At 35.3% G+C, this 26,401-nt stretch overlaps 1 protein-coding gene across 7 annotated transcripts in view; it reads left to right on the forward strand.

The window, feature by feature from the left end:
* The window catches only part of Pcdh17 (protocadherin 17), a 94,003-nt gene extending 69,854 nt beyond the window's left edge, over positions 1-24,149 (forward strand). For 3 of the 7 annotated variants that reach the window (XR_001781111.2, XM_006518905.2, XM_006518906.4), the window contains 2 exons: positions 4,529-4,612; positions 19,459-24,149. Coding sequence is in view for 4 of the 7 variants with exons in the window: in XM_006518905.2 (XP_006518968.1) it covers positions 4,529-4,612; positions 19,459-20,141 (767 nt within the window). In the remaining 3 variants the exon portion in view is untranslated. The remainder of the gene's footprint in view (positions 1-4,528; positions 4,613-19,458) is intronic. The other 4 variants (XR_003950846.1, XR_003950845.1, XM_017315983.2 and 1 more) reach the window with 2 other exon arrangements.
* The last annotated feature ends 2,252 nt before the right edge of the window (positions 24,150-26,401 follow it).

The raw sequence follows: 26,401 nt of genomic DNA on the forward strand, positions 1-26,401 counted from the left end.
GCCTTTGGGCAAGAGAAATTATGTAGAAAACCAAAAAATTACTAATGCAATTAACAAAAAATCTAACTTTCCATTATATTTCTAGGCCTTCGAAACTGTTAATAGCCAAAACCTAGGAATAACTTTAATAGTGATTTTCTCTTGTAAAATCTGGCCCCAATGACTCAACCCCCTATTCACAGGCTCCTGTAAAATAAGATTGGGACAGAAGCCTCGTTGTTTGAAGTGAATTTGCAGAGTTATCTTACTGTTCTAAAATAAAGTGGGCTTTGAGTTATCACATAAGGGAACTTAATATGTTGTAGAAACATTTTACTGTAAACAGTATCATTAATCTGAAAGACAAATTTCATTGTATCCATGTATTAAATGCTATCTTGGGGTTACTATAGATTGATCAGAAGTTAAGAGAGCTTACAGCTATTCCAGAGGGCCAGGGTTCAGTTCCTAGCACCTAACTGGTTCCTCAGAATTTTGTGTAACTACAAAGTGAGGACTTCTGGTATGCTAATTTGGCCTCTATGTGCAATATACTGATGCAATACACTTACACAAGCACATCCACAGCACTTAAAATAATTAATGAATATATATTCATATACACACAATACATATACATATACATATACATATACATATACATATATCACTACTGGGTTCAATCACTTTGAGGAGAATTATTCAGCTTGGTATAGACTGATAGTAGATCCTCATTCAAGCTTTGCAATTACTAGGACAGGTGACTACTGCATCAAAATTAGTTATAAAATAATATACTTTATTCCAGTTCAAAACAGACTAGAAAGAGTTAACTCAGATTTTAAAAATTATATGTATTCCTTGACAAACTCATACATGTGTGCAATATATTCTGCTTATAATCACCCATACTCTCTCCTTTTGGGGCCCCCAACATTCAGCATCACCATCTTTACAAATCCCAGTCCAGCTTTCCTGTAACATTGTTTTATTTAAAAACTATTTAAAAAAAAAACATTTCATCTTTCTTTCCACAGAATCTATCCAAGTGCAGTATACTTGAGAAAAATCTATGGTGATATATTTGAATATAAATTTAAAAAGAAATGGTATAGATTATAAATTAGCTTACGAAAGATCCAGGGTTTTTGTATCATTTCAAGGAAACAGCATTTTCCAGACAAAAGGCAGCTGACTCACTGAGACTGTGACAGAATAATCAAGACTTGCTCAAGCTCAAGCCAGACAAAACCATAGCATGGAGAAAGAGAAGTGGACACAAAGAACCATGCCTAGTCAAGAAGCTATTTGCGATTTATACATGCGTGGAGAGGGAAAACCACCGTTTTAAGTACAGTGACACTGAATGGATCAACATTCCAGGCCAAGTGCCATCACCAGGAGTAGTTAGCCAAAAGAATCTACATTCTTTGTTGGTTTCTTCCATTCTGTTTCTCTTTTTTCTTTTTTAAGAGAGAAGATTATGAAGTTGGGTGGGTTGAGGGGCAGAATCTGGATGAGTTGGGGACTAGAAAGAATATGCCCAAAATATACTCTATAAATCCTTACAGGGTTTTTTTTCTTTTTGGTCACTGTTATTGTAATTGTTAATAAAAATACACATACACAGGTATGCGGATACCGTTACTTACAAAGTTTCTTTAATAACAACAGACAAGAAAGCAGCTCAAGTAAAGTTGTCCCTTCTTATGGAACTAGGAATGTGCTGTACTGTCCAGAATTTCAAACACAACAGCACATGAAAAGAAAATCCTCAGCAATCTTAGGAAAGAGCAAAGGCAGCTAATAGTTTGGAAACGTTTTGACAAAGTATCCTACAGAACCTCTGGGACTTTCTGTGGGGCTGCACCTGCTGAATCCATTCTGAAGTTGAAAATCGCTTACTTGGGCGAACATTAACTTAATTCACCTGACCTGCTGTTCGTCCATGCTAAGCAGCATTCTCTTGCTTGTTACTATGGATTTACCCTATAATCGAATAGCTGATGGAATCTGTCAGTTCTCAAGAGAACATGAGAATCATATCATTTTCCCAAAAAAGTTGAAAATTATTTTTTACTGATTTCATGTTATTTTTCATCATAATAATTTTTAACTATCTGAAATTTAGTTATCATAACTTCAAGACTATGAATTCAAGACTTGAATTCTATAATTCAAGGTGCTTTGTGTTATTTTTTTTTAAAGATTAATTTCCATAATGGTCTGGCAGGTCTTGTAGTCATTGTCATTGATTTTCAGTAGCATACAGTTATAACTCTTTGGCCAAAGGATTTAGGAATCATTGCATAGGGGAAAAAAACAAAAAAACCAAAAAAAACCAAAAAAAAACCTTAATTTAACTTGACAAGTTTGAACTTTGTAGTGCTTTTTTTTTTTTTTTTAAATTTGTGGCTAATTGTCCCGTTTTCCTTTATAGAGATATTTTTTTCTTCTTATTTCTTTTATGACTTGACATTTCTTTCTCAATAGGCAGTATCAGTTGGCAAGAGCTGCTGTAGCAACATGCTGATGTTATGTGCCTTAAAGCAACAGTTTGTAAGATCTCACATATACAGAAACTATACCTACAGAATTAAGGAGGTAGCTGTGCCATGCTGTTTCAGACACACTTCCTTGTTTCTTCCTAGCTTCAAGCAGTTATCAGCAATCTCGGATGCACTTCTAATGTCTGTCACCCTGGCCCCTTTGAGATCTCTCGGCCTGTCTCTATGTCTGCTTTGTCTTCTTACAATAATCTTTGCATTAGAGCAAATGTAATCCAGTGTGACTTCATCCTAGGGAATTTCAGTCTCAAAGACCTTATTTCTAAATAAGTTCCTCTGTTTTAGTACTGGATGGAAATAAATTTGGAGGACTTGGTTTCAATTCAGCCTGCAGCAATAAACTTACTGAATTTTTCCAATTAAAGTCTGTCTATACCATATATGGCTTTATCTATGTTATGGTAAAATAATATAGTAGTTTGGCTGTATCTAAAATGCGTTAGATATTGATTGGTGATCCATCAGTTAGAAACAGAGGTTCATTTGTTGATAGGTTGGATGAAAATACAAGGAATCTGAATAATATACAGAAATAATACTATGTCTAATAGCAATTAAAATTAATCAATATCATGGGTTATATACATTTTCTCCTATGTCTTCTGTAGGAATGAATTCTAATGTCCCTTTAGAATTTTCAAGTGACAGCGGTAATAAGAACACTTTGAAACTACTCTATTTTGTAGGTTCTGTGTATCATTTATTGTGATGAATATTACATTTTCACATGTAATTGAGGCAGACCTTTTTAGGAGTTTCATCTGTTATTGGAGTTGTGCTTTAAGATTAGAGGGAAAAGCACACACACACACACACACACACACACACACTCAACAGGAAACTGGTGGTGGTTGTAGGAGAGAAGGAAATACATATAGGACAACAGTGAGAAAATGTTTGCACTCTTAGTAACTACTCAGCCTGCTTTACCATAGAATCTGCATATTCTTATTCTAAGGGATGGCCACAACAGATGTGGAGTTAGTCAGAGCTAAGAAAATGAGATTGCTTTACAAATGAAGTTACCTATGCTCACCAGCAGGCATTTATCCTTTCATTTTTATTTCTGGCAGGACTTTTAGGCAACAATTTATTCCAGATATTCACTGCACATTTCTGTAACACAAATGCAAAACAAAATGTTCTTTCCTTTTTTTTCTTTATTCTAGGAAGTAGATCAATTATACATGCCCATTATATCATGATATACCTAAGTCAGTGGCTTATGAAGTTAAAACCAAAAATATCAAAAGGAAAAATATATCGTATTTCAAAATTTGTATTGTTACTGTTTTCACACTTAACTAAAAGTTACATTTAAAATTTGGGCATATGTTATTTATGTAATATTATATAGTGTTAGAACATATATCTTTGCTGAAAGAGAAACTCATTGCAATATAAAATGTATAGTTGGAGCTATACATGAAAATATATTTGAGAATACAGAATGATATATTGATGTATAACCATTACTAAAGTAAATACATTCTTAATATTGATTGGCCCCTTAAGAGATAAATTATATATATAACATATTGTTTGAATTTCAGATAACCTGCATTGTATAACTAATGTTTAAAATGCAGTGAACATTTTGCATAAGCCTTTATCTCTGGGTCTATTATAGAATATTTTCGAACTTAAATTTCAGTTATTCGCTGCTTTACATTTTCTGTTTATTTGAATAAGTGGACATATCATCACTCTGATGTAAGTTTCCATTGACTGGAGTTACTGGCAGTAACGTATTTTTTTTCCATCTCACTGAAATGAAAATCTCACTTAAAGTAATTTTTCATGGGAAGCCTACATCTTATGTAACTGAGGAATTGTCATTGCCTATAGCTTTTAGGGAATTGATTATTCTCTGAAATATAATTAAAAAAACAAATTGATAAGGAAGGATTCATGATTCAGTTGGCCCTTTTTGTCTCCCTTGGTCTTTCTATTTGTTAACTAAAAATATTTTATTTTTCAAGCATTCCCGACTTTGCTTTCCTTTGCTATCCTCACCCTACACACCATCACTACTAGACTTCAGTCTGTTGATCCGCTTCCTCCAGGTGAGCAATTTCTTCATCTGCTAGCTTTCTGCTCTGTGATCCGAATTTTACTTGTAAGATGGCATTCATATGACTGTGCATTTGCCATGCGGAAATGTGGACCTTATTTCTTTAAAGGGAAAATCGTAGTGATTTGCTGCTAATTCTTTAGGAGGAGCTGCGTGTGTGGAGTTGAGGCGAGAAAATAAATGCGCGAAGTCGGGATTGTTTATTATATTTAAATGAGTTTTAGTGGGCCATTGGCAATTATGTAAAGTCTACCTGTTCTACTAGTTTCATATTCTAGACAGGATAAGTTTTGCCAAGGGGCAATTTGATTCACCAGAGTGGCCTATACAGGAAAGAGAGTTGTTTGGATTTTTTTGTTTTTTGTTTTTTGTTTTTTGTTTTTTTTTTTTTTTGTGAATTGTTGGTGTCAAGCAAAGTACTTCACTGTCACAGTCATAAGAACTGTTTACTAGGTCCTCAAATTCTTCTGTTTTTTGGACAACCAGTTGCATGTCGTCTTAGATAAGGTTTCTTTATGGGAGCTTATCAGAGGCTTTTAGTGCACTATTTTAAAAAAAATATCTTTACACATCACTCCAATATGAATTCCTAGAGTCAGGGCAGAATCTAATTCATATGAATTTTAATATCTGCCAGAACACAGCATCACTATCCTCTGAAGTGGATGCAATTTGTCAATATATTCTAATCTCAGTGCATGCTCTGGGTGTGATGTAGATAATCTAAGCACACTGAGGTTTGATGTAGCTGGTCCAGCTGAGTGGAAAGCAGGGAGACGTATAAGGAGAAGCCTAAGCTATTCATTACATGTATAGTCTGGATTTGTATACTCTCAGTTACTGAATCATTTGAATGTGTTTAATAGATTTGATTGCCCTCTGAGGAGTGTAATCTCTGCATACAGAAAAGCCTCATCATTTGAGAAAATGATTATATCAGGTTGTTGCTATGTTGAAAAAATATAAAAGCATATTCTGGAAATCTACAAATCACTGTTATATTTATTTGTGTTGCTTAACTTATGCCAGAAATGGACTAGAAGTTGCCTTACTTCCTGTGTGGAAATGAATGGATATTGGAGATAAAATGTAATGGGAAAAATAGCCTTAAGTGGATAACATCACAGTGAGAAGAATTATTCTTGTCTCTCACTTGGAGATTTTAAGTTAAAGTTTAAAACTTCAGGTTTGTGTGTATACCCAAATAAGCATGCAGAATCTATATAAAATCTCTGTTTTTCTCTTAAATAATTGGGATTGCTTTTAGCCAGCTGAGAAGGAGAGTTTTATTTTTCAATGTATTACAAGTTAATTTTAATAAATGCCAAAATATATTTTTAGCTTTCAGAATACGAATTTCCATAGTTTGTTTCCTATTTTCTTATGCACATTTCTGTCTTGATTTGATATTTGCTTTCTGCTCAAGTGCATATCATAAGTGTGCTAATAGGTACACATCTACATGTCCAGAGATGCACCTGCACTTTGCACAGCCACTGATTAGTATGAATTTCTGAGTTGGCTGTGAGCTGTGCCTGAGCATCAAGAACCCCAAAAGTGTGGTTAGGCAGAGCAAAATTTATCTTTATATCCACTGGAGAGCTCTGGACTTTGCCTTTAAGCAAGACCCTTCCATTCATTTCCAGCCAGAATACGAATTTTATCACGTTTACAGAGAGTGCATACATAAATATATATTTGCCTTATACTTAGTAGTATTTATTTAGTGGTAATTATGTAGCAAATTTAAAGTTATTGTATCATTTTCAATACTTGCTTTTGGTTGCTGAAATTATCAAGGTAATCAACATAGTGAAGCTTGCAAATATTATCCACAAACAGACGTTAGGTAATAAAAGTTCAATTTAGAGCACAACTGTGGAGGTTTACTTAATATAATCTTTTCCTAACATCTATATGTTTGGATCTACCATTACATATATATCATATATATTATAATGATTGTTTTAACATTATAAAATAATGAAAATACAAGCACTTTGCTGCTAAAATATCTATTATCATATAAATAAAACACATGTGTAGTAGATACAGCTGGCCCCCTGTATTAAAAGATTTTAGAGAAATAATCAGCCAATGTCAGATAAAATAATATCTTAAGAAAATTGTAACTGAGTTGAATATTCACATTTTTTCTTGTCATTATTCAGTACAAAAATTAGTGTCACTATTTACATAGCATATACAGAGTCTTAGATATTTAAAGTAATCTGGAGATAATTAAACTGTGCAGGTTATATAGAAGTTTTATCTGAAATGACCACATTTTATACAAGAAACTGAGAAATCAGTAGTTAAGATGTCTATAGAACATGCCAGACCCTTGCATGTATACCAAACAAAACATCTAAAACTTTTTCTGTTTTATAGGCAATAAGGATATAAGTTAAAATTTTAAAGGAAAAATAATATATAACTTATTTTAGAATGTATACGAACATATATTTATTTTTAATAATAAAATAGGCTTACTCAGTAAACCAAAGAAAATGGGCAGAAAGTTTCCACCTACCAATTACTGTTAGCCTAATATTTTTCAGTTTTTAGTAATATTACAAATACCTATATTTGTGTCTTTTGGGCTCATACATAGTTTTATAAATACGATAAATCAACACTAAGCATTTTAATAGAAAACTAGCAAATATAATATTTAAAATTGTATTCAATGTTGGGTGGTCCTAGGGATTTCATTTGGGACAATTATAGGCTAAGAAATGAACACACCTGCACTTTATAATGTAAGGTATGAATAGGTTTTAAATGAGAGTAGATTGCTATTCATATTTACAAGTTTAGTCTCTTTTGAGCAGAAACTTAGTGTGGTTCCATCTTTGTATTCAGTATTTTTCTGTAATTCGATTTTTGTATTATTATTTCTAAACTAATTTTAGGCCTTAGTTAAGATATTGCTGCAGTCTATGACAATGCAAGGTAATTTGCTTGAGGATGAAGGCGGTATGTTTGCTACTTCCTAGTCCACCGTGTAATAGATGAAATAGTATTTGTTTCTGCTAGAGAATAGAGGCAGGGAGAGAGGGAAGGAGGGGAGAAGAGAGACAGAAACAGAGACAGACAATGACACACACACACACACACACATATATATGTGTATATATATATGTATATGTATATATATATATATATATATATATAGAGAGAGAGAGAGAGAGAGAGAGAGAGAGAGAGAGAAATTAATCATTTTAATAAATTTAACATGTAGGAATTTCTTTTCTTGTACTTCAGGCTTTACATAAGACTGATTATGGAACACTTTTAACCCTAAGTGAGTAGTTTAAATGGTCTTTCAGTGAGTACCAGAACCAAGGAAATTTAAATAAATAAATAAACAAACAAACAAACAAACCAACAACAGCTACTTGATATCAGTTTGAGCAGCAAGAGAGATCATTCTTAGGACTGAGCATACAGTTTTAGTACAGTAAAATTACAATCCCAATGTGCTTCAATTAACAAAGAACATCCTAACGAATTCTGCCTGTGAGGTCAATATGATTTTTTTAAAAAATTAGATTTGAATTACAAGTCTGAAACTTAAGTATGTTCTCGTATCATTTTGAATTTGTTTTCCTGGTACTATTGCTTGGGGGAAATATGTTTCCTTTTAATCTTCTCTTCTTTGTTCTGGTTGTGGTTGATTACCAATTAAGTCAGAGGAATTGCTCTCTAAGATAAGGAAGAGTTTAAGACCCCATTGCAGAAAACTTCTGATGTGGGCTGCGCGATATGTGTGTGATTGTCTTGAGCAGAACTTTTGGCCCTTGGTTGGTTACACAGGAGCTTAGCCCACCAGGCCGCATCTCTTTGCTTTCTGAGTTTCCTGACCTTTGTTTTTTGAACTCTTCATTTCTCTTCAGTATGTTTTAATGATTACCGAATATTAAAGCTGTTACTAGAGAAAAAAATGTCTTGTCCTTGCCAGTAAAATCCATTACAAGAAACATTTCAGTATATTTACTCTAGAACATGGAAATTGAATCTATTGATTTTGCTTAAATTTTCATTCTTGGGACGATCCAACATTACATGATAAAAACATCTGCTTCCAATAAACCAGCAGCGTATTTACAGGTACTAACAACAGATGATTTCAGGAAAATACGCCAACAGCACAGGGAAGTTTTATGTATCTCTCCTTTCTCATAGTTCTTTCAGCTCCAGTCTGTGATTCCACTGGCAGTGGTAATGGTGGTGTTGGCTGCCCATGATATATAACTCATTTTAATAAAATGAAGTTGAAGTTGTTGCCATTCACATTTCTCATATGTTACTCTGAGACATCAAACCTATACATCAAACCTACATGCTATCTGGTTTGATGCTGTCATGTAAAGTTTTCCCTTAAGACAAACCATATTTAACAAAAATATGAATTTCTTATGATTTACATATGATGCTTGAGGGAATATGCACGTGGAAGCACACTCATGGTGCAGGCTTCATTTTGTTTTTACTTTTGGTAGAGAAGAATTATCATTATAGGAACTGATTCTCCAAAAATATTATTTCCTGCATATATATATATATATATATATATATGTATTAAATACACATATGCATATATGAAATACTGAAAATGAGCAGAGCATCTTTCTGCTCATTTGGAATTATACCTAATTTAGCCTCTGAAACATTATCTGTCTCTTTCTCTTTTAGGACATCATTAAAAAAAATAAACTAAGCAATTAAAACCTTCCTTAAAACTTCATCTTCTAAGACAGCCATATTTCATTGAAAGGTGTTGATTGATTCCTAAATAATAAGGAGAAGATTAGCTATCTCTGACTTAACTCTTTTTCTACGAGTGCTAAGAATGACATTGATTCTGTTTACTTGTTTCTAGCAATTGAAGACAAAGAAGTGCTAGAAATGAGCTGAACAACAGGATTTAAATTGGTAAATAGATGTACTTCCCTAAAGAAATCAGATAGCAGGCATGAGAGAGACACTAATAAGACTATCTTGCTTGCTTCTTACAGAGTTTGGCTTAATAGGCATGTTTTTATTGACCTTCCTTACAGGATTACCACTTTGCTAGGAAGATGACTTGAATCTTAAGTGTATTCGTCCGTGTCATCTAAAATAGTGCCATTATCAGAGATAGGGTTAGCTTACAGAGGCAATAAAGGCATAAGGAAAGCATCCTCTGGAAAGATAAAGAATAGTAGCAAATTTACATAGTCTCTGGTCTGGAGTTCACACAATTATTTAAGTTGCTAGAATTTAAATTTGTCCTTGTAAACTAAACAGCTTTTGTGAACTATTGCATACCAGAACACAAGTTTTACACTGCATATAAATTAGGTTCTTCTGAAAGCTTCTTAACCCTTTGAAGGCCTCACAATTATGAAGACATTAATTTATACGTAGATGGAAGCATTCAGATAAAGTGTGAAATACAAAGGCAGCTAAGTTCAAACACAAAAGAAGCTGGCCCAATTTACACAGCACTGCCACAAGAGATAGAAGAACAGAAAGGCCGTCAGAAATTCCTACGAGAGAAAAAAGAAACCTAAGCATGCTGAAGTGTGGGTCAGATACTCATTCCTGGATGCTCACTAATTTGACAATAAAATGATAACAAGCTGATTATTTAAATATGGTTTTGATTTCATTAGCATTGCCACTGATTATATTTTTTTAAAGAGAAAGTATTCAGCCCTATAAATTTGAGTGAAATAATATTGCCAGACAAGATTTCCTTATTTTATCATTTAAGATGATATCTTTACAAGCTAGGATTATATATATATAATCCTATACACACACACACACACACACACACACACACACACACACACACACAAGCATGGTGTTTAACAAGTGGATCTGATGTTGCTCTAAGCATTTTATATATCATAGAAATAGAGTTCCTATGTAAAACTTGTAGGTTCTGTTTCAGTGTGAAAACTGACATTAAGAGTTCATCACTGAATAGTTTTAAATTATGTAAAGTAATGGCTTCTATTGAAAAATCACTAATTGGCTTTGGAATTTCTTTTTTTTTTTCTTTTACCAACTTTTTATTAGGTATTTTCTTCATTTACATTTCAAATGCTAGCCCAAATTTTCTTAAATTTAATATTCCTTCCTACTACATGGCCTTGTTCTCATCTGTGTGGTATCTTCTTCTTCAAAGACTCTAATCATTTCTGAAGTTAAACAGAGTAACCATAATAAGCATTTGGGGAAGATAAGGGAGGGAGCATGAAAATTACTTGGAAAATCATGATATTTTCATCATCTGAAACTGAAATGCTTATTCTGGAATGAATAGGGCCTTTCTTAATTTTTCCTGTTGAGTTAAATCATCTGCATGTTGGATAAAATTCTGAGATTCATATTCTATTTTATTTAAGTTTATTCTTTCTCTTGTTGGCATTTGGTTTGTCCTTCACATATGTGGTCACATATATAAAAGATGGTTTATGATTTTGGAAAATTAGAGAAAAGAAGAACCATTTATGATGCACAATCGCACTATCTACTGGATCTATGCTGGAAATTAAAAAAACAAACAAAACATTATTTAAACCTAAAGACTTGAAGACTGTCTTTAAAATAGGAGTAGATAAAGTAAACTGGAATTTGTGTACCCAACACTTGGGACCAGAGTGACCATGACTGAGAATAGTTTTGGGAATAGGGAAGTGTGTTACTGTTAGCAATAGAAAGGATGGAGATGCAAGCCTTCTGAAAACCATGCCGATTTGGATACTGTCTTCTCTTTGGTACATCTACATATTGTATAACATAAATGCTGTTGAATTTCTTCCTCATTCAGGGCTCAGATAATAGAGGAATTGTACAAGAAATGTGGTCAATGGCTCAATCACCTTTGTGCAACATTGCCAGCTATACTGAGGTGTTTGTTTATTTATTTGTTTGTTTGTTTGTTTTTAAAATCTCATTCAGAACTTTCCTATGGAATTTTTAGGTGCTAGCTAATTTTACCCACACATTTATTTTATTTGATTTTTTATTTTGTTGTTGTTACTGTTTGGTGATGAAGCTTATATTCTTAAACCGATAAAGCCAATCTCTCATAGATCTGTGAATTGTATACTTCTTTTTTATTTCTGTATATTTTATAGAACTGTAAGATTTATTTTCATTGTGTTTGGAAAAAATAAGCTTTCAAAGTCTTTGAGAATGCAAAAGTATTGTTTGTGGGTGGGAAGAGAGTAGAAAACTGGGCTAAAGTATTATTTTTTTATTACATATTCTCCTCATTTACACGTGGCTCTCCCCAAAGCTCCCTATACCATCCCCCGCCCTGCTCCCCAACCCACCTAGCTCCTTCTTAGAATGGGGAACAAAATACCCATAGAAGGAGTTACAGAGACAAAGTTTAGAGCTGAGACAGAAGAAAAGACCATCCAGAGACTGTCCCACCTGGGAATCCATCCCATACACAACCACCAAACACAGATACTATTGCATATGCCAGAAAGATTTTGCTGACAGGACCCTGACACAACTTTCTCTTGTGAGGTTATACCAATGCCTGGCAAATACAGAAGTGGATGCCCACAGTCATCTATTGGATGGAACACAGGGCCCCTACTGAAGGAGCTAGAGAAAGTACCCAATGAGCTAAAGGGGTCTGCAACCCTATAGGAGGAACAACAATATGAACTAACCAGTACTCCCCAGATCTGTGTCTCTAGTTACATATGTAGCAGAGGATGGCCTAGTTGGCCATCAATAGGTGGAGGGGTCCTTGGCATTGAGAAGATCATATGCCTCAGTACAGTGGAATGCCAGGGTCAAGAAGCAGGAATTGTACACTTCTATCCGGTGGTTGTGTTTGTTTCTACTCTTTAGCTGAACCCATTCTCCCTAAACTCTACTACAGTGCCATCTATCTTTTGAAATGAAGATCAAATAGCACCTTTTGTATAGATTCCTTCATGATATTATCACATACATCATTCTGCAGATTTCTTTTCTTGACATTACTATGGCACATTTCAAAGTGTAATTATTCATGAATTGTTTTCTTTATGTAGAATTCAAATCTATTCTACACTTCTCAAATACTATCTTTTCTGTAAGCTCCTTGAGGATGGGCAAGGATTTCACAAACTCATGAATTTGAAAGTCGCTAATTTACCACCAACCACTACCTGTTATAATAGTAGACACAAACGAGTTGCTTAATACATTAATAAACAATGAATCGTTAGACATGTTGTCTTTAAAGAAACTGAACAAGCACACACCATACACATGCATAGAACCTCTCTATTAGAACACTGTGATTACATTGTTTTGCATGTGAAGGGTCTGCAATAGTCCTTTTTGCAAAACAAATGCAAACCTGTATCACTGTACAATATTAAGTCTGAGAAGCAGTTTTCCTAAGGGTGCCTGTTAGGAAATAGATAGCCCCATTTAGCTCTGCCTTCACTTCCAAGCATCTGCTACTGCCCCAGGTGATAGCTGTGCCTATATAAGAAGACTTGGGGAGGAGGGCACCTACATTTTAAATGATAATCTTGGAGAAGTGTGCTGTGGGACACACTTATATTTGTGCTGTAAGTTTCCACACTATGGGTTAGTATCTCATTGTTCTATATACCAGGTACTTCCATATCACATTTCCTTCTATTGTTTTGCACTTGTTCTGTAACATAAATTTTATTTCGATTTGTCTCAGGCTTTTCTTCATCTCTGAGCACTATCTGTATGTTATCAATATATATTCAAACATTCCACTCTGATAGGCATTTTTATTATGTCACCAGGTCACAGACACTTAAAACCATCCCTGAAGGTGAGCAGGTGCATAGAATAGTAAGTACTACTGCTCCAAGCAGCTCCAAATACTCAGCTGCAATTGGATTCACTTGAATGATATAGGCCAGTGGTTTCTGGTGCCTGAATGCAGCCGTGGCAATACATTTAGAGGCATTGTGCAATGCAGGTGCACGCTTGAGGATTGGTACTTCAATGCTGCCACGGTTTGACTATTTGATGGTATTATAATAACCCCCCTCTTCAAAACGTACTCTCTGCCTATCTAAAGCAGATAGAATAGCATCCCACACCTAAAATAAAGTCTGACAATGGGATTGGTTGTGAATTCAAATGATGTACAAGTGCTTCTTTCGATGTATTTTGGTTCTGTGAATTATATTTCCAAAGTCTTATCATTTAGGAATAATCACTATAAAATAATTAAATTCATTGTCCTCAATATGAAGGATTTTTTTCTCATTAAATCAAGGATGTGTGAACAGTTACCTTCTGTAAGAAGTGTATCATAACAAAATATTTTACTTCACGCATTAAAACTTAAAGGCAAGATGACACCTCACTTCCACCTAACAGTTGCAGTATTTGATTAGTGAACAGCATAGCTTCCTGTGCCCAAGTGAGAAACACAGGGATGCTAAGCTCCGATGGTAGATTGCCTAGGTTATAAGTGCTTGTTCTTCCCCACCACAAATTTCCATTCTCATTCTCCATTTCTCTTGAATAATACACAGACCACAGTTATTAAATCATGTCTAAAATAAAGCACACGAGTTTTGTGAATCCTCATTAAGCAAAATCTTACCTCTAATACAACTGTGTTTTCAGAGTATTCATATTATCTATCAAGCGGATTTTTTTTATCCTGAAAGGAAAAAAAGAATAGTTTTTGAGGCAAAGTAACTTGGCTTCCCATTTTTCAGAATAATACCAAAAGTGAAATCTCTATTCCAGTCACAGGCAGAAAGGGTGAAACCAGGTTTATTTTTATCAAATAGTCAAGCAAATAGGGACTCAAAACTTATAACTGGAATTAATTTCTACGGATATAGATTATTACGATCCTAATTTTCTGTAGTGACTCACATCGTCACCACAAGCTCTTTGGGATTTACAGAATTGCAAAGGGAAGTTAGTGAATAATAACCACCAAAAAAAGGGGGGGGGGAACACTGTTTATGTTAGAGAAATGTCATTTCACAGGATGTTGCAAGTCTACCAAGTTAGTGAAAGAAACCTGCTTTATTAGCTTTGTTGAACTGTATTCTGACAGGACTCTGAAGTTCCCAGTGATCTTTTTTCCTGATATATATATAAGAATGTACTTGAAGAAATTGGAATTTGTTTTGCTCTTAGAGAAGCATGTGCATCCTTATATGTACATTTATATGTATGTACTGAAGATGAAAGAAAAGAGAAACAGCAGGCTGCTGTGGGAAGCGATATGTCCTGATCTATGGCCAAAGGTCTTCTTTTGTCAAAATTTGCAAGTAGATGAGAACCTGAGACATATACTGTGCTTAGATACTATAGAACTAACTTAAAAGCTACCATGCTACCTGGAAATAGACATCAGTGCCTATCCCACTTTTCCAGACAGCTAACAGGCGTTATGAAAGCTTATGTTGGTGAAAAAGATAAATTAGAAATAAAATAAAATAAAATAAAATGAGAATAAAAAAAAGTGGGCTTCTATTTATACAACAATCTGCTCGGAAACAACTCTAATTTTACAATGTTATAAGACGCACTACCAAGCACTGCTTTAATAGAAAAGCTCTATGCTTATTTAAAGCTGTTTACAAAACAGAAATAAAAACATCTTGTTGGTAGTCACAAAGCACAGAAGAGTTTTAAATACCCCTCCCTACTGCTACTGAACTGCAGAACTTCCTCACTGACACGCTGACTGATACACAGACTTGCAAACATCTGTGTCACAGATATTATTTCTTCATTGTACATATCTCTAAGTAGATCAGAGCGGGATACTGAATGCCTATGTATATCTGATGCTGGAAACTCTGCTCTTTCTGGAAACTTTGTTTTCTCGGGTATAAAAACGTGAACTTTGGAGGTAGCATGTATATCTGAAACTAAGGGGAGGGTTTCTCTGATGTCCTCTCCAACTTCCCTAAGCCACTGGTGACAGGTTTGTTGTCACATATTTTCCCTTAAGTGCTCTGTACAGTGCTTTGAAGAAAAGGGGATGGGTTTAAATTTCTAATTTGCGGTAAGTTTCTGCCTGGGAGCAAGATAGAAAAGAAAAATTAAATAAATTCACTCTGAATTAAGATAATTGTGGTTAGTTACTCAGCAGTTTTTCTTTATAGTGGACATATATAAACACACACACACACACACACACACACACACACACACACCAAACACATCTCTGGCATTCTGGGGAATCACTTGAATTTTGCAGAACTACTTATATTTGACAAAGGTTCACTTTTCTTTGCTAACCCTTCCTGGCTTCAACGTCTTGGCTTTCATTTGAATGTTCACAGTAGCTGCGGACAACTCCTCACTGAGCATCAGAATGGCTAGGCATGTCTGATGATGGAGTGATGTTCTAGGATTAAACTCTCAATATAAAGGTTAAATAATACATAGCCTTTCACCAAGACTGCTAAAAGTGCAACTATCTAAGTGTTTAATTATGAAACTTTGAAGTTAAATACAGTTAATTCGTTGACCTAAACACTGGTTTCACGCTCATCACAATACAATGAAGATGATAATTAAAATGCCGTGTTTCCTTTACATTTCTATCTTTCTTTCTTTCTTTTTTTTCTTTCCTTTTTTGAGACAAAATTTCACTATGTGGGCCAGGCTGTACTGGCTGACCTGCAACCTTGGCTTCTTGAGTGCTGGTTTTAATAGATATAATTTTGAGAAAATGTAGTGCATAATCCCAATCAAGACTGTTCTGAACTTCACAGTTATCGTCCCCACTCTTTCAAGTCACAATGCTACAGGCATGTACCACAGTCAGCTGAAAATGAATTTTAATAACAAGGAAATAATTGAAGCTCGTTGGTTGTCATGAGGTGTTTCATTGAATTAGATACTTAAGAGTTCAGACTCTGTAACCTTTATTTGTGGATGTTCAGATATATATTTTTTAATTCAACAGTTTCTGTCACGTGTATACCTTTAGGGCTCTGCTGTCTTTCCAAGAAGGATCACATTCTTTGAAACGATGAGCACGTAGTCATGAAGCAAGGATGACAATAAGAGAGAATTATTTCTAGATAATCTCAAATCAGAAGACAAATTGGATCAGATCAACTCTGGTGTGAGCTCTAATGCCCAGGGCCTCTCTACTTGTCTAAGACAAACCTCAAATCTATGTCCATATGATCTGCTTCTTGCAATTTTACTATTTTACATTCTGCTCGTCCATTCTTTTGAAGACACAGAGTACAACTTGATTAAATTCTTTGATAGCTGTAATGCTTGACTGAATATTTGCTTTATCTTTGGTATCACACAGTTAGCTTATTTGAGGAGATTTAAAACATCCCATCCTTGGGGTACATGTGGCTGCTATCTTTCCAGTAGATGTAACCATCCTTTAAGTGTTCATCTTCATCACCACCCTCTCTCCATTTCTGTTCATCTACCGATGCCTCAATCCTTTTCTTTCTCTTCCTTCCCTTCATCTTTCTAACCTTTTACTATTTTCTCCTTTCTTAATTTCAACTGTTTTGTTTTGCCTAATACTTTCTTTCTAGCTAATTATTTCCTCAATGGGACCATGTCTCTTTTTACATCTACCTACTTGTCTGTTTATGTAAGTTCTTTCATGAAGGCTCTACTCGTTAATTCTTACTTGAACTTTTGCAGTTACAGTTAACTTTATGTTCATAGTTTCTGCTGTTTATACAAAAAAAAAATGCCATTCGATTTTCCTCACTGTCTGTGAACTGCTGGCGTCAAAATTACAGTGTAATCACAAGCCAAAGAACTTGTAATGTATCATAATCAATACATTAAATTTGCTTCCCTGGATGTGACAGAAAAGACTCAAGTAAAAAACTCTGGGCAAGTGCAACAGTGGAGCACAAACACTTGTTTCATGTTGGTGGTTTCAAAATCAGGGTCGATGCACATTTTTTTAAAATCTGCATTAGTCTATCTCTTTCTCTGACCCTAAATCCATGCTGAGTTCATTCAGGGCTGGTTATGTAAATAGCTGAAATGGAAGTTCAGTCAATACTGAAATATGAAACCATGTTGGCATGTTTCAAAAAGAGTGTATTGGTTGTAAATCATTTAAGGTAAAATGCTTGGATCCAAAGGATACAAAACATTAACACAGCCATGTGATGCCAGTCAGACCAGAAAGCCTAAAGAAAATACCTCATATCAAATCGTTAAGGCATTAAAAATAAAATTTAATCCGAGTTCTAGTTTCTTCTCTAGTAGTTCATGTCCCATTTACCAGGCTTCCAGACAAAGTCTGTAATACTCTATTGATGCATAATTCAGACTACCACTCAAGATTCTTTCCTGCTTTACATAATAAATTTAAAAAGGAATGCTTCATTTTTCCAAGGAAAATATTTCATTAAAATGGTAAGTTAAACTATGTGCAAAAGCAACATAAATACTTCTAAATTTTTACAAGTGTAAATGATATATGTTATGATGTTTGTCTTGTCAAGGTACCACTATGGCACTTCATAAAACAGTATTTATTCCATGGCTCAAGTTTCTTCTGGTAAAGTAGGTTGTGGGTACGCTTTGTTGGTGACTGAAGATAAATTTGTTATGGACTTTAAGTATAAAATCAAATGTTTCTTGTGACTTTGAAAAGTTACCATACAAATAATTTCAAATTTGCTGTTTTCCTATGTTAAATGCATTGTTTGTAGACTTCTCTTTCCTTGTAGAGTGTACTATGTATTGTAGGGATCATCTAGCATCAATTAAAAGGCAAGCCCTAGGGCTCCTAAATGTGTAGGGAATTCTATTCCCATCACATGGAGGTAAATTGTAAATATCCTCTTCTCCTAGTAGTAGTCCCTGATCTAAAAATGCATCATTAAACAAAAGGGAAGTAACCATTCACAGAGGAAAGGAACAACTGAGTAGATGTAATTTAAATACATGGTTGAAAATATTGGACCCAGTAGGGAGTTCATAGCTACCATCACAGCGAAGGCATCTTACTTCATGTTTCCTCATCACCATCTTTAAAATAGGAATCATTAAATAATACTTTATATAGATTGTCAACATGTCTATTGTCAAAGAATGACGTACAAGTCCTCACAGCAGACATTTTTGTTTTGAGCAGGAAATCATGAAGTGTCATTATTCTGAACTATACCTGTTGAGTAAGCCTTTTTCGCCCACTTACACCAAAAACAAAAACTGAAAGTGAAGGGAATTGATTACAAGATCCACACGCATATATAATACAACAGGAAAGTGCCCTTTTGACAAGCTTATTCATAATACATTGTGATAGGAAATTCCATTTGCCGCTCTCAGTAGGGTAAAAGTCAGCTATGAAAGGAACCCTTTTATTTCATGACTGTCACCAATGTAACAATTGCAAATATAAGGATGAAATATTTTTAAAGTATCTTAGAACTTATTATGAAAATCTGTGATCCACTCTTTACCCTCTTATTTGATTTAACAAAATGAATCCTGACCATCCTTTTTGAAGCTCTCTCTCTCCAGCACGGGTTACATAGAACAAAGACTAAATTCCCCAGGGGATCTGGTTACAGTGGTGGTGTATTCCACAGAGAATCTCTCTCCCATGACCACATTTTACTTCTTCCCAGGCTATGGGAATTCGTTAATATCTAGAGAATAGACTTAAAATAAAACCATTGTCTCAACCAGCAGGTTTATGCAACCATCCTGAAATGTTTTAATTATTGTTTTCTTTTCCTTTTTAATTAAGAGAGCAGAGGTCAAGCAAGCCCACTGAGAGCTGATCACAGCCTCAAGTAGAAATGGCAAGGAAACTCTAATGATCGGATTGTTGTTTTCTCTTTTGTTTTGCAGAACCAGAAGAGTGCATTAATTGCACAGATGAATGCCGAGTGCTTGGTCATTCTGATAGGTGTTGGATGCCACAGTTCCCTGCAGCCAATCAGGCTGAAAATGCAGATTACCGCACAAATCTCTTTGTACCCACAGTTGAAGCTAATGTTGAGACTGAGACTTACGAAACTGTGAATCCCACTGGGAAAAAGACTTTTTGTACATTTGGAAAAGACAAGCGAGAGCACACTATTCTCATTGCCAATGTGAAACCTTATTTAAAAGCCAAACGTGCCCTGAGCCCTCTCCTCCAAGAGGTCCCCTCAGCATCTAGCAGCCCAACCAAGGCATGCATTGAGCCTTGCGCCTCAACAAAAGGCTCCCTGGATGGCTGTGAAGCAAAACCTGGGCCCTTAGCAGAAGCAAGCAGCTCCTACCTGCCCACTGACAGTCAGTACCCTTCACCCAGTAAGCAACCAAGAGACCCTTCCTTCATGGCTTCTGATCAGATGGCAAGGGTCTTCGCGGATGTGCATTCCAGAGCCCGTAGGGCTTCCAGCGAGATGGGAGCTGTGTTGGAGCAGCTGGAGCAGCCCAACAGGGATCTGGGCCGAGAGTCCGTGGATGCCGAAGAAGTTGTGAGAGAGATTGATAAGCTCTTGCAGGACTGCCGGGGAAATGACCCTGTGGCTGTGAGAAAGTGAGGGGGAAAAGGCATTGGTGTTTTCTTGTCTCTTCTGTTGATTTGAAAATGATCACTTCCGGTGAAAACCCACTTTACAGGGATGGCAAAGGACCAGTGCTGCTTTAAGGCTTTTAGTGAACATCTGAAGTGCCCACAAGTATGTTCTTTTCACTGCTGTTTCTTTTACAGAAATAACAATGGTTTTGACCAAACTTATATTAGGACAGAATTAATGATGCTTAAGGAGAAAGGAGAAAAGAGAGAGAGAGAAGAAATTGGAAAGACGCAAAAAGGAGGATGAGACAAGTTACCTTTTGACAATCTGTTAGGAAGGTATGCAGTGTGAGACTTAACGTATTTCTGATCACTCTAAGACTGTCCTCCCACGAGATTGATGCTGACTTAACTGTTTACCTATAAACCCATACAAAGCAGGGTCATATTTGTTATCTGTGGTGGACTACTAGCTGACATCACAGGCTTCTACTGAAAGTCCCGAAAAGACCTTGCAGTAGTCCAAGCTACACCAAACATTAACCCATATTTGTGGTAAACATTTCTGTATAAAGTACCTGCCAAGCATAGAAACACAAAGACCATTCCATACCATTAGTCAGAAAGCAAAAGAAAAAATATGTAATAATAACAAAACGGAAAAAAAAAGATAAAACAACAAAAACCCTTGGTCATTTGTAAGACACCTCATGTCATATAAAAGTTCAATGTAAAAAGATATAGTCTGTGTTGTCCTGAACACATGTAGACCTATTCACTTCATTAAAGAAGAAAATTTTGAAAATTTAAAATGTCTATTTAGCATTTTAGTGTCCAACAAAGATATAAGTAATGGTGAGTTTATTTTACATTTGAACAGTTCTGAATTATGGGTTATCACTGAGTAGTAATACTGAGAGAAAATTAACAAAACTAAAATGTTTTACTCAGTTTTTGGACACTAAAATAGCTCAGGAAAGTGAAAAAAAAAGACTTAGACATAACAAATCATATGACCATTTAAATGTGCAGATGTAAGAAGATTCAATGTGTTTACATCAAATGACATATTTTTATTGATTTATTGCAGATTCTGTGCATATGAGCCAAATTGTTGAGTGTATAAGAGCTATATTGTGTATTTTATTAAATTAATATATAGTTGTGTTGCAAAACTCTTTGGGCTTATATTGTAAATGGCGAGTGTTGCCTCGGTAGCTGTCGAACTCTATGAGTTTTGTTTTTCCTGCTTCCTTTTCCCCATGGAGCGTGGGGAGCAGGGCCTCAGAGCAAAGTCTCTCGTTTAATGTATAGTCTACCAAGTATACAGTACACAATTCTGTTCAAAGTGTGTTTGAGTGAGCCGATAAAGCTAACTGAAAGACCAGAAAAATACATCTGTCAGTCATAGTTCTGTGAAAGTCCTTGTAGAAAGCTTTGATTAAAGTCATGCTAAATCACAAGAAGGTTCCCCCCCTTACTCTCCATACCATGAAGCTTCTGCCTATGTAGATATCATAACATTGGTTGGCTCTCAAAGTATCTTCAGTGGTTCCGGTGTGTGTACACATCATATTCGTAAGCGTACGAAATGTTCAAATGCATGTGTAGGGCCAGTGCTGGTTACATGCATTGTGTGCTGTGTCTCAAGAGGTCTGGGTCTTAAACAAAATGTGCTTTTTAACTTTATCTCTGTGCTCTTCTGCCTGTTTTTATTTGTGTTCTTTGAGACTAATGCCTATTATTCCATCATTGGTTTCACCTTTTCCTGTGGCATTTAGCAAGTTTCCAACCTACTTCCTTATGAGGCTAAGAAAACTCTAATTTCAGGAATTGGGAAAAATAAAATTAGCACTCACAGAAGTAGTAGCAGATGGGGAAATGCCTTGATTGACATTTCCCTTCAGCATTTAATTTTTTTTTTCAGCATTTAACAGCTTCATGGCAAACAGTTTGAGCCCATACCTTGGAAAATGTGGTGCTGAGTTAAATAAAGGCTGTTTGTGCTCTGAAGCAGGAAAAAATTTATTATTTGTAAACTGGGAGGGATTTCTGTGCCTTCTTTTCTTGCCACCAAGCCAGTATAGAAACAGTATAAATGTCAAAAATAATAATAACCTTATACTAAAAACAAACAGAAAAGCAAAACAAACTTTGAACTAAATTAAGTTCTTTAACTAATAATAAAAAAAAATCTGCTGGAAATCTTTCCATCATTTCAGGAAAGTTTTAGATTGTACGTTTTAGATTGGATGGCACCCCCCCCCCCCAGGCCCCTTATTCTCTTGAGAACTGCATTGGGGTCTTGGTAAGAGCCTCTCTACATCTCTACTCCTGCCTTTTGTTATCCATCCATGTTTAAATTAGAAAAGAGGGGATCTTTTACATGTGAAATCCAACTGACCCTATATTTTGGACCATTTATGTAGCTACAATGTGTGTCTCTGTTCTATGATGTTACTTTTACCAGGAGACTACAAATTGATTTAGCTTGATAGGTAGTTGAAAGTTGCTGAAAAACTGTTTCCATGTAGTCATCTTGAGCTTTGCCTCTCTCACTATTCAGATAACCACTTTAGTGACATCTCAAGCAGTGTGCAAGGAAACTCAACACAAACAATAGGTTTATTTTTCAAAACTTCTTAGTTCTAAGTAACCAGCTGTTCAATGTATTGTTAAGCGTCTGAAACATTGAAACACCATACAAGTCTCAGAACTGGTTGTGCCAACATGTGATGGATTGACTCTAAGCTGTCACTAGTGGTCTGCTAGTGTTAGCTGTTTAATACATTATCTGTACTTAATAGTGATTATTTATTTACAAGTTGGTGGTAGTTCAAGTCAGGACTCTGAGCTTTTTTAGTTGAGGGAATCTTGTTTTTATTCATCTCCCTGGGACCTGCCTTTAACACAGAACTCTGGTGCTTGGCTTCCAAGGAAGCCTTTGTGATGCCAAAATCATACCTTTGAGGAAACAATGGCTGTAATGGATGGTACATAATTGGGGGGAGTTGAGGGGTTTCTGCAATTTAAAATGCTTTACATACACACACACACACACACACACACACACACACACACACACACATTGAAAAAAAAAAGTCCTTTAATTCTTTAGAGGTATTTAAGCAGAGGAAAACTGTCAATTTTGGGAAATTTTAGTAAAAGACACAAAACAAAAAAAAGAAATGCGTAGTGGTGAACTAAAGACAAAACATCAGTAATGAAATATTTTCCCCATTTGTTAATGAGGAATATGTTTTCATTAAAATTCAACATAGTACGAATCACTGTTACGCTATATCAAAGTAAACACCGAAGGGACATCTATATTCTCAAAGAAGATTGTCACGTTGTTTCTTTACTAGACAAACTTATACTTATGGCAAACAACACAAAAAACTAGACCTTGTTCCATCGATTCACTGAATTACTGGGAGAGAAATTGATTGTTGCTTTCCCGAAATTACCTAGGCTCTTGTAAAACATGACTTTCCTTTTAAGGATGTAGGCACTGCTCAAATTAACAAAAAAAAAAAAAAAAGGCACCATAAAAAAATAGTCGTGTAGTAATGAGCAGTATGCTTTATGAGAACCAGGTTAAAAGCTGTTTGTTGAATAATGGAGTGGAATCTGCTGGGGTCATCAAATAGACTAAGGACTGGCATACTATATGCCTACTCATTATTGTCTAATTATATTCTTTTGACAAGAGGCAGCATTTACCAGAGCATTAATTCCATCGGAGTTTTGGCTATCAAGATGTGTTGATTTGAAACATAATTGAATGAGACCTGATTAAGGTCTCACTCTCCTGGCCCCAGTGTTTTTGCAGGTTAGCTATGTACATTTATCAGTCCCATCGTTTCATAAGGTTCTTCGCTGTACCAAGTGATTGGTGAACAACGACGACGACAACAACAACAAAAGCAGCATACATTGTATGGATTTATCTCAACGCTATTGTTTAATGGCTGTGTTTCATGTGACCTGTCTGGAAAATGAGGACTCTGAATAAAAGCTATTACTAATAGCGGTGTTGCCTTCCCTTGATTCATTAATGCAGAACTGATGCATTCTACTGCACACCACAAAGAAGACCCCCAAATATGGTATCACAACTGTCTTTGGTAACTATCTGCTTTGCAAGAAAGTGAGATCTTAGAAATTACTTAACAATAAGTCAATAGTTTCTAATAGAAGTGAACACTCAAATATATTGGATAAATGAGCATAGAAACTATGATTTATGAATTCTTGTACCTTGCATTATTTACATTTGCTGTAAACAAAAGCCTCTCCTACCATTTCAGCAATCGTTTGTTGAATTCATATCATGTCTTTGCCTACCTATCTAATGTGCACCCAAAATATACTATGAATGCAGAGTGCTGCCTGGGTTGCAGTCAGGTGGAAAAAGCAACTGGACAAATTTTAATCCACCCAACTTGTCATATGATTATTCTTGATTTTCCTTAGTTACCCCAAACAGGCTGCCTTTTTGCTTAGTCACAATGAATGACATGCTTTACAATTCACACTCACATAATGTTTGGCCACACAGGGAGATTTGTTCTGTTTTTTTTTTTTTTTTCTATCACATTATCAACACTGTGTGCTACATTAGACTTATTGCAGATTGAATACTTTTACCTGTCCTCACTTTGGTTCATCTCTATGTTGGGCTTTTTGTTTCATTGAATATTAACCAGATTCCAGTATACAGAAGACTCCTAAGGTACAAAGAGGCACCAAGACAAGCACATTTTGTTTGTAGAATCGTTACAGTTTATACCTTGGCAATACCTGTGAACGCAGGAATTGCCCTACTCTTTCATTAGTCTATTCTGCTGTCTACTGCTTTACAAAGTAAAGGTAGATGAAGACGCTGTTAATTCAGTCAAGTGAATCATGTGACCAAGGTCGAGGGAGAATGGAACCATTTAGGTGAAGAGCCCTATCTGGATATGACAAAGGTAGGAGGAGATTATGAACTCAGCATAGGAAGACCTTGCTATAGCTCAATGAAATGTTCTGGAAATGATACTATTTTCACATAGATATGACCAAAGATACAATTACTAGACAGTTCTTACAAAAATATTAAGAAAAATAAAGTACCCATGTATAGTGCCACTGTGGCACATTGAAGTACAATACCCAGTGAATAGGTTATTTTCAAATTCTTCATTACTGTGGGTTCTATAGCCTAACACAGCACCCATTAACTTAAAAATTATGGTCCTATTGTTTGTTTATTTTTGTCTTCTGAACAGGACATTTCATTTTGAGAAGAACCAGTTCTTATTTTATCTACTTCCTTTCTCACATATGCATTAAGTTGTATTTGCATCTAATGACTTAATTTTTGTTATGATATATTTCAAGTTCCTAGCTTTTTAAAGTCTCATAACTTGCTCGAATTTTAAAAACATTTTTAAAATAAGTTCAATACAAATTTTGTACTTTGTTCTAGTTTTCATAGCTTGTCATATTTTGTTTAAGTAATTTGCATTTGGGGGAGTTTATATGAGAATTAATCTTACTTTTTTTCATGGTTTACTGTGACACTCATTTCACCAAGCACAGATCTTACTTGATATGGGTAAATTCTGGCTCTAAAACACTTTTTATGATGTAAAGCTTTATAGAATTAGGGCTTCACAAGGCGCTCCAGAGCAAGTATAGATCCAAGGACAGCTATCTAGAACACCTGGCTCTGCCTTAAAGCAGACCTCTAATTTGATAGCCAGGTCCAGATTCCATAGCCTTGTTGTATTTTATATCTTGTCTGCCATGTTCAATTTATCATCAAATACATTGTTTTTCAAATCATGCAGCTAATAAGAATATTCTTTTAAATCTCCTATATCTCTACTTTGTTGATGGTTCCCATATTTTAGTGAATAAATAGGTGGGCAGAAAAGTTCTTTCAGTCTCCAAGAAAATTTAAAAAAAGAAAGAAAGAAAAAAAAGAAAATGAAAGAGAAAATGGATATCTTGAGAATCGTTGGCATCGTTGTTGCCTTGATCTAAGTGTGCCTGTCTGTCATCCCAGTGCCTAGGAAGCTGAGGAAGAAGGCTCATGACTTCCTGGCAGTTCTGAAATGTGTGTGTGTGTGTGTGTGTGTGTGTGTGTGTGTGTGTGTGTGTGTGTGTGTGCATGTGCTTGTGCGTGTGCATGTGTGTGTGTTACTGTTTGATGGAAGAGCATTAAACTGTGTATGTCTTTACATTACCTTCTTCCTTTCATTCTCATCCCCATTTTTTCCAAGTTCTACATTA

This window comes from Mus musculus, chromosome 14 (genome assembly GCF_000001635.26).
Source record: "Mus musculus strain C57BL/6J chromosome 14, GRCm38.p6 C57BL/6J".
NCBI classification, from domain to species: domain Eukaryota; kingdom Metazoa; phylum Chordata; class Mammalia; order Rodentia; family Muridae; genus Mus; species Mus musculus.